At 39.8% G+C, this 9,467-nt stretch overlaps 1 protein-coding gene across 1 annotated transcript; it reads right to left on the reverse strand.

Annotated features, from left to right (window-relative positions):
* Positions 1 to 1,189: 1,189 nt before the first annotated feature.
* On the reverse strand, positions 1,190 to 9,250 carry RBBP9 (RB binding protein 9, serine hydrolase). The gene is made up of 5 exons (XM_004472374.2): positions 9,081 to 9,250; positions 7,886 to 7,928; positions 7,026 to 7,131; positions 4,074 to 4,159; positions 1,190 to 3,247 (listed from the first exon to the last, which is right to left on the reverse strand). Exons 1-5 carry the CDS (start codon positions 9,177 to 9,179, stop codon positions 3,021 to 3,023), a joined length of 561 nt encoding a protein of 186 aa, XP_004472431.2. The 5' UTR covers positions 9,180 to 9,250; the 3' UTR covers positions 1,190 to 3,020.
* Between the last annotated feature and the right edge of the window lie 217 nt (positions 9,251 to 9,467).

Raw genomic sequence — 9,467 nt, forward strand, 5'->3', positions numbered from 1 at the left:
TAATTGTTAGTATTGGCAGTACTTTCCGTTCCAATCTTCAGCCATAAAGAAAATGCTAAATTATTTGATGTTGCACAAAAGTGAGTTGGAAAGGCTTTTTATGATCTCAGTGGTTATGTTTTTCACTTAATAACTGCATTTAAAGGTTTCTGTGCCCAGGCCAAAAGCCTGGAACCAACAGAAAGGGATTCATTCTCAGCTACTCAGTTTCTAATACCAGTTTGGAGGTACTCTAAGTGGACAACATCAAAAGGGCTATTTTGAGATCTGTGGGATCAGTTAAAAAAAAAAAAATTCAGCACAGTAACCAATTTTTAAGTACCAGATAAATTCTGTGGCTAGCTCTTTAGAACTAGCATTTGATGACATGACACTAGCTCTTTGAAACAAAGATCATTTCAAGTGTCACATTTATATAAGAGAGAAGAATCTGGGAGTATCAAACTACAGTTTCTCTTCAACCCCCTGTGAGAGTTGGAATGGCAAGAACAATATCTGTCCTGCCATGTGTGACATGGCCCATCACTGAGGCATGAGTTTTATCTAATAAGAAAACTGAACTTGGTGGGGAGTTCTAAGGAGGGAGAAAGAACCAATGTATGTTTTAAATAAAGACTGCATCATGTTTTGATAAGCAGAGTCATTTTAAAGTTTACAATCATTGGCTAAAACATAAAAGTACTCCTTGCCTTACCAGAATAAAGAGACCCTTTATACATTTTTCCCATTGTATGTTTTTCATTCTGAATATTAACTGATGGGGAAATAATAATGTGGGCTTTTTCTGTGAAACACCTTGGAGATGTGAATTTTGTGGGACTGATTCTGATGGTGATCAACTAAGCAAACCAATCAGACAAGTAATTTCAAATGGAGTCACTTTTACTCAGAACATGTATGTATTCATTACTAGATGCTGGGTGAAGGATGAATATAAAATACATGCCCTAGAACAGAGCTGTCCAATAAAGCTTTCTACAATGATTACAAAGTTCAGTACCTGCTGTCCAGTACAGCAGCCTCTAGCCACATGTGGCTGTTGAGTACTTGAAATGTGGCCGGTGTGACTGAGGATCTGGAATTCTAATTTCATAGGTCCCTGTGGCCAGTAACCACCGTATTGGGCAGCACAGCTCAACAATCATATAGGTCTGTCTGAATTATTTTTTTTAGAAAAGAAGAAGACAAATTTAATTATTTCTCAATTTTATAAATATTTTTTTCTATGAGAAAGAGGACAACAAAGTATTAGGAACATTGCCATTATGTAGAAGTTTTTAGTTTTTTAGAAAGGACTTCAGAAAAACAAGGCAGAGAATAAGTAAAGCAATTATTAATTCCAAATATTTAAAAAAGAATCCAACTTTTTATTACATACTTGGCCAAATCAATGCTAAACAGCCTCTTTAAGAATACTGTTACCCAGCTGATTTAATTTGCTTTTCACTGACTTGTCAAATACATTGGCTAAATCTTAATTATATTTAATTATAAAAAATAATGTTTAGTATAACAAATAATCCCCAGGTACATAATTATGGTAGAAAAGGGACGCTCAGCACACCCTACCTACCAAATTCCCATACCTCCAAAATAATTGCCAATAAAAGCTTTCCTGACTATCTTTCCTGACTTTTCTTTGTCTAAGCACAATGAGAAACCAAAAGGCTTTTCAGGTTAAACCAATGGCTCTGAATCCCCTTTATGCCTCAACAGTGTGGGAATTCACATTACTGCAGAAATGTCAGGTTCTACAATTCAAGTGTAAATTCACTGGAAACAGCTTGAGGTAATATTTAGGGATAATAATAGCCAAAAGATGATGGGAAATTAAAAAAATTCTGAGGGAGTATGATCAGAGGAAAAATCATGGAACGATACTTGAAAGATCTAAAACAATGGAATTTAAAAGCTATAGCTTTTTTATAAGACAAAATTCAAGGTACGAAGAGATTACCGTAAAAAAAAATACTTGAGACTGTAACAAAAAATTCAAATTGTTCCCGTGATTTCCTCATTTTAAATTATGTCCATTTTGGTTATTTTAGGCTTTTCTCAGGTTTTCTATGGAATCACTAAAAGCACTTGGCTAGTAATGTTTACAGCCAACATCACAAATGGATGCCTTGGGTTTGTTTGGCTTGTAGTGTTTGTCGACTTATTTATGCTGTAGTTGCCAACTAACAATCTGTATGTACATGGATTGGAAATAATGTATCCATATATGTTCCCTGAATTTTAAAACTGTCATATGAAGATTTGTCCCCCCAAAACTCAGAAGCCTGGCAAAACCTTGCCACATTCCCACATAGCAAAAATCTCCTGATCCTGAGTAGTAGCTTCCTGCTTTAGACAGGACATATGCTCTCTAGATTGTCCTAACCCCCACTCTCTCATTGTCTTACATCAGGACAATCTGCTGTGCTCACTTCTGCTCCCCCCTGCCTGATCTTTGCAGATCCCTGACTCAGCATCCTAGTGTGTCATTCTCCATGTCTTCAAACACCAGGGGCAGCAGTGTGTCAAAGGTGAGCGCTAGTCTGGGTTTGATATCCTGGGCCAGCTTGAAATAGCAGCTAATGTTTTGACTTCCATGCCAACACTCTGGACCCTCGTCATGTTTTCTTTCCCCAATAAATAGCAAGGTTTGTTCTATTTCAAAGATTGATCTCCTACAATAAACACGGGGCCTATTTAGTTGTAATCTAAACTGGGTATTGGAAAACCTGGGTTCTAAGTCTGACTTGTCCATTTTAGATAGACAAGGGCAGTTAAGCTGTCCGATGTCCTTTATCAAGTTGGAAAAATAGTGCTTTACTACATAGCAGTTTAGGAGATTGATTCTGTAGAAAATGGAAGTGCTGTTTGTAAATTAGTTTGACTATTACAATTTATATTTGTTTCTCAGGCATTTCCAGAATTGAACTTGATCTTTTATGTGTCCAGTAATTATCTAGTATATAATAGATATTATTGCTATACTTATATATTGGGTATCAAAATAACAAAAATCATCCTGTCTATGCTGGTACTTTCAGCATAGACTTTACCACACTAATGAGTTCATGAAACTCTGTGTTCTGAAAGTGGCCACGGTCAGTGAATTTGTACAATTTGGCCTCCAACCTATCAGCAACTTCTTGTTGCTCCTTCCAGGGAAGGAAAGGATCATCTGTGGACCCAAACTGCACAATGTGAGGGCAGTTGGCCTTGATCTTCTCCCACTGCCAGGGCCGGTTGAAGTATCCTATGGGGAGGAACAATATATAACCTGTCAGTGCCTATGGATAATCTCTGTTCAAGAATATATAAAGGAGACTCTAGCAGAGACTTAAAGAATCAGGATTAGGACCTGCTAAATGTAAATTAGAAGCACTTTTGTTTTCAAATCTGTAGGGCTTGATACCATACCTACTTGTGAAGAGGAAGTATATGGGTCAAATAAAATCAGGCCTGAAGAGTTCAATTCTAGATTATGAGTTGGAAAGAGGTCTGCTGCCTCTCAAAGTGCCTAACTTCTATCCAAGAATGGGTAGTTAATATTTCTTGAATGCTACTGGATTCTTTTAACCTGAGCAACCCCATGACTAAGGGCTTTTCTGGAGCTTCTGCCTTAGCAGGGCAGGAAGGAAAAGAATCCAGATGCCCTTGTTTGCGTAGAGACACAGAGCAGGTGCTCTGCTCTACTTTCTGTCCATGCTGATGGTGATCTTGCTCTCTGTCCTTCCTCCCTTGCCTCCTAACAGAACAGGATGGTGGTAGGGAACTCGATTTGTTTTTCTTTCCATTGGAGTGTGTGTGACATTTTCTATTTAGTTTCTCTAACCATGATTGTACGTATTTTTATATGTAAATTAGCAAATTAAAATGTACTTAGACTGAAAGATTATAAAGACTAAGTTTTTATTGTTAGCCACATAACCAATAAAAGAGGATATATAGAATAAAAAAGAGGGAAGCAGCTAAAGATGAAAGGAAATGATAAGACATTTATGGATGAAGGAATATGAAAATGGGATTCAGAATGAGAGAATTAGAGAGGAAAAGGAGAAACCCAAAGAAACCAAACTTACCACTTGCACGCTCATTTTCATCCCCCAAGTCTGATGTGTAGGCAGCCACTAATATAATAGCATAGACTCGATGAGTTTCTGCATATCTGAGAAGGGAAGAATTTTGTCAGCTAATTTTTAATGTTCAAATCTGATTACCAAGAAGTCAATAAATCACTTAAAAACTCATTTGATTTAGCTTACAGAAAGCATGTGTTTTATGCTTTTGGGGTGAATATGAAAAACAGCAAGGAAACTGCAGAACAAGTCCAGTGGTTAAGCAATCTACCATGGCTAATTGGTGAGCGCCTCATTTTTTCAAGAGTCCAAACCTCTTTTGTAATCCTTTCCTGATGGGAAATTTAATCAATCCCTTTGATGTGCAGCATTAATACCTAACTTTAGTATATATCAGCATTACTTGGGGACCTACTTAATATGCAGAGCTGAGTCCCAGGGCATCTGCTTCAGGGGGCTGGGGTCAGAGCCCAGTAATCTGCATTTTAAAGCATGACGCCTCCTCCAATCCCAGTGACTCAGATGCAAGTGGTCCATGAACCTATTGTAGGAAACACTGAATAGTACCTATGACTCCACACTCCACACTGCATTGTCTTACTTGTCTGCACTAAACTCTCAGTTCCTTAAGGCAGACACTCATGAGCCTTATTGAGCTCTCTGTCCCTGGTGCCTGGTAGAGTGTTGACAAGTAGATACTCAGCTAGTTATCTGTATACAGTTCACTCACTCATTAAGACAGGGCTAAGCCAAGATGTGGGATGGTGATCATCATTTCGAGAGTCCTTTGTGCCAGGTCACATTGAGGGTTGGCATCTTGTTCTTGGTCTGCTGCTTCTCCTAACTTTTTATTTAAAAAAATTTTTTCCCAGCTACCTAAAAGTTGACAGAGTAAACACCTACATTGATTAATGTTGCTACATTTTCATCTCTAAATATTTCAAATATCTCCTAAGATCAGGGTTGTTCTCTTACATAACTACATTACTATTATTCACCCAATAAACTTAATATTGATACTGTTATATTACCTATTTTTAGTCTTCCCCAATGGTATAAAAAATGGCCTTTAAAACATTTTTTCAATTCTAGATCCAGTTAAGAATCACACATTGCATTGGTGGTCATGACTCTTTAAGTCTCCTTTAAATTTTGTGTGTTTTAAATGACACATTTTTACGAGTCTAGGTAAAAAAAAAAAAAAGACTCTAGGCCAGTTGTCTTACAAACTATGACCTAAGCTGGATTTGTGTTACCTCATGATTAGATTGAGCCTAAACATTTTTTACAAGAATACTACCTAGAAGATGTGTCCTTTCCACTCCATCACATAATGGACACATGATGCCAATTTGACCCATTACTGTTGAGGTTAAGTTTGGTCACTTGATTAAGTTGCTATCCACCAGATCTCTCTAGTGAAAAGGCACAATATCTCTTTTGTGACTAATAAGTAATCTGTAGGGTGCTACTCCATTACTATGTCAATATCCTGTTCTACAACTTTATACCCAAAGGTTTTAGTATCAATTGATCTTGCCCACCTTAGATTTAGAAGTAAGTCTTTAGAAGGTTGCTAACAATCCTGCACTTTGTCTCAGGGGTCTTTAAAACAAGGTACATCTTCATAAGCCAATAGCCTGAGAAAAACGCAGTTGGCCTTGAGTTGGGTCAGATTTCAACAATAAAGGGGTCTCATCTTCATTTTCCAGACAACCCCTGGTAGCTTACAAACATCCTTTCTATAGCTGCACTATAATTTTGTAGCTTCACACAAAAAAGCATTATTCCTGTAGCTTGGATTAGTGTGCCTGAAAGGTGGAATTTGGCATGATTCCCTGAGGAGCAATTCATGTGACATCCTGAGCAACTGCTTGGGACAAGAGGCTATGCAAATAAAAACTACAATCCTTTGTCACCAATCTAGCAAATGTGGAAGAAACCCAATCCTAATAGGCTTATACAGGCAGCTAAGTTTGTACCCCCTATGGCTTATTAGGCTAAAGGGAGAGACGGGCCCATGAATCCTAAGGACTGACGGGTCGAGAGGAGTAGGGAGTATCAGCCCCCACCCTCCAACACGTATTTGTATGTCAGGTACTCTTCTAGGCACTGGGGTGTCATAATAAACAAAACAAAGTTCCAACCTCATGTGACTTACATTCTATTGGTAAGAGAAAGGAGAAGTAAACAGGATGTCAAGTGCTACAGAGAACAGTAAGAGGGATCAGAGCAGGTGAGGCATGTTGCTGTTTCATATGGTATGATTAGAGAAGGCCTTACTGAGATGGTAGAGACTTAAAGGGAAGGGAAAAGCCAGGCAGATATCTGGAAAGTATTCACAGGACAGCAAGTGCAAGGTCAGAGTGTACTTGGCTTGTTCAAGGAGCACCAATGAGGTCAGTAAGCCAGACAGGGGGCAGTCAAGAGGAGACATCAGACCTAGTGGGGGCCAGAGATTTTTTTCTGAGAATGATGAGATGCTGCTAGGGTTTGGAGCACCAGAGTGATGTAACTTTGTTTTAAAAGGATCACACTGGGAGTGGATATAGGTAAGGCAGTTGAGTACCTGCCTGAGGTCCCAGGGACCTCACAAGAGAGGTCCCAGGTTTGGTTCCTGGTACCTCCTAAAAACAAAAACAACAAGCAAACAAACAAACAAAAATCAGGGGAGCCCATGTGGCACAGTGATTGAACGCCGGCTTCCCACATACGAGGTCCCTGGTTCAATCCCGGCCCTGGTACTTTAAAAAAAAAAAGTATCACATGGCTTCATTCCAGTAGGGGCAACATTTTAAAAAAAATCTAACCCAGGAAGGGATTAGTAAAGATTATGTTACTACTTTTGAGATCAGCACTGTTCCTCAGCAGAAGAAATTTAAGAGGTACCCAAGGCATTTCCCAAGCAAACAAGGCTGAGCACATGCAGGTAGGGGCAATTTACACGGATCGCACCTCATGGCAGCAATGGCCCCGGAACTGTGGCCTATGACGATGGTCCTGTCATCACAGTGGAGCTCCGTCTCCATGAAGGGCAGCCAGATGCTCTCTCGCGCCATGACTAAGGTTCAGGGTAAAGAAGGGAGTCTGTCATCTGTGTCATTTGATAGGGCGAACCTCAGGCTAAAGCCACCTCACCATGGGCGATGGGGCTGTTTCAATAGAACCAGAGATTTACGAGGACTACTATTTGAAAGACCCACATCTGTAGTTTTGGTAAATAGTTTTGTTTTTGTTTTTTTATTATGCTCTTGTAAGAAACTACTGAGGAAATATTGAAGTATAATTAAAGCCTTCATGTAAACTTTCAAACCGGGAAGAAAAAACTTCTTGTCAACATTCTCACTAAAACTCACATACATAGATATTCATTATTTTCAAAAAGAAAGTTCCCAGGACAAGTTATAAACATACCAAGGACAAAAGTGACACTATTACATTTTTAAATGTTAGGATCTCAAATAGATACTGTAAAGGTTTATCCTATCTCTGTCTCAAATGGAACACCCACAGATTTTCAGAAAGTTAGTTGCTTAAAAATATTTGTTAAACTTTTAGAAGGGAAAATCAAGTTGATTGTAAAGTTGAAAATTAAATTTTACTAAGTCCCGGGTGCTTTTCTTGATTCTTACTAGAATTTTCTACAATGCATGTGTGTGTGGAGAGAATGGGTGGTTGACACCCTCCTCACCAAGCTAGTATTTATTCCTAGATTCGCCTTTGGCTTTTCTACTATATTTCTGTTCCCTACAGGAAAAAAATGAGATAAAAAACATAGCGAGATGAGGCTATTTAAAAACAAGTTTAAAACTTACTTGGGTCAGGCATGTTTTTAGCCAAGCACTGGAAACCAGGTATCTAGGACATGAGGGTGGGGGAAAAAAGCCATAATAAATAGCTTAATTACAGCTAATACTTTGCCAATAAGAAATGAAACACCTGATATTATCTTGATCAATTTAATAATCATCTTCTTACAGATTATGAAATGAATTGGGTTAAGTGCTATAGGATTACATATGAACATATCAGTCATCTGGAGTTCTCTAGCCATTCTGTAGCTGTCTACGTAGAGACCTACATCTACATTTGTCCATGCGTACTTGTCGTTACAGGCATATATCTACAGAGTAGGAATGTGTGCTAGACAGACTGACTTGGAGCCAAACAGACTGTGCCAGGGAGTAAGTTAAACGTGGCTCAGAAAGTTGGAGACCCCATCCTTTTGGACAGCTCCTCTTCTACCCCTGGGTTTGTAGCTCTGGCCATGGTTTTCAACCACAGCCCTGGAATTCTGTTCTGGAGATGTATTCTAGAGGACTGCAATCCAGGAAGCTATCTTATTACCTGGTTACAGAAGAGGGTTTAAAAAAAAAAAAAGTGAGTTGCTCAATACAGCTTACAGGATACCATTTTTTAAACACAAAGCAAATTAAGCAATATGTTGTTTAAAGGATACACACGTACGTGGTAAAGGTACCTTAATTTTTAAAAAGGAAGCAAATAAAAACAAATTTCAGGATTGCAGGGGGATGGGATGGGGTGACATACAGATGACTTGAAAGATACTGGTAATGTTCTACACCTTAGTTTGGTAATGGATTCTCAGATGTTCATTACATTATTAGGCTTCCTAATTTATACGTAGGTTACATATATCCTTCGTATGTATTAAATATTATATATTGACTTAAAAAAAAACTAAGGCAGAGCGCAATGAAAATAGATGTAAAATGACCTGGGGAAATCCCAAATCTAAAAGGCAACAGGTATGAGGAAGGCAGTGGGGCTCGATTCCTGCAGTACATTTCTGTGTCTCTTTCTAACCGGTACCTTTCAGTCTTACGACTGAGCCCTCAGACAGTCTTCTGGGCGGTTTTACCACCCCAAATTTCGACCACTAGTTAGGTCGAGGTCCCACCGAGAGTTTACCGGCAGGGGAGAGAAATGAAAAGAGAGAGCATTGCTAGGGGGCAGGGCACGTTCAAACCTCGGGGCTGCGTCTCTTACCTGTTCCAGCCCCCTTTTCACCCAGCCGTACCAGCCGTGGGTGGCCACGTCCCCGCCTCCGTTCCCGGGAACAATGACAGCCTTGCTAGGAGAAGCCATGAATGCAGAGACGCCAGCGGCCCCGCAACAGACCCAGCAGGCGCCGCTGCCCGCCGCGAGCCTGCCCGCGGCCTCCTGGGAATTGTAGTTCCGGCCGCCAGGAGGGCGGGTCCCTCACGCTGCCCTGATACAGCGGGGCGGCTGGAAGCAAACCTGGCCTGTGTCCGTCCAGCGTAAACCGCGTTAAACTTCTTTCACTAGCGCTCTCGCGCTGTTGTTATCATTATCATTATTATTGTTATTGACAGGCTGTGGCCTGTGTTAGCCCTTTACCAGACCTACTGCTAT

This window comes from Dasypus novemcinctus, chromosome 24, assembly GCF_030445035.2.
Source record: "Dasypus novemcinctus isolate mDasNov1 chromosome 24, mDasNov1.1.hap2, whole genome shotgun sequence".
In the NCBI taxonomy this organism is placed as follows: Eukaryota; Metazoa; Chordata; class Mammalia; order Cingulata; family Dasypodidae; genus Dasypus; species Dasypus novemcinctus.

What these genes read in the sequence shown, in the direction of transcription:
- RBBP9 (XM_004472374.2), bottom strand. Translation starts at nt 9,179, where the DNA reads ATGGCTTCTCCTAGCAAGGCTGTCATTGTTCCCGGGAACGGAGGCGGG. An exon ending in TAAAAACATGCCTGACCCAA is followed by an intron (nt 7,132 to 7,885) that starts GTAAGTTTTAAA and finishes CCTGAACCTTAG; the next exon opens with TCATGGCGCGAGAGAGCATC. An exon ending in GGGGCCATTGCTGCCATGAG is followed by an intron (nt 4,160 to 7,025) that starts GTGCGATCCGTG and finishes TTCCCTTCTCAG; the next exon opens with ATATGCAGAAACTCATCGAG.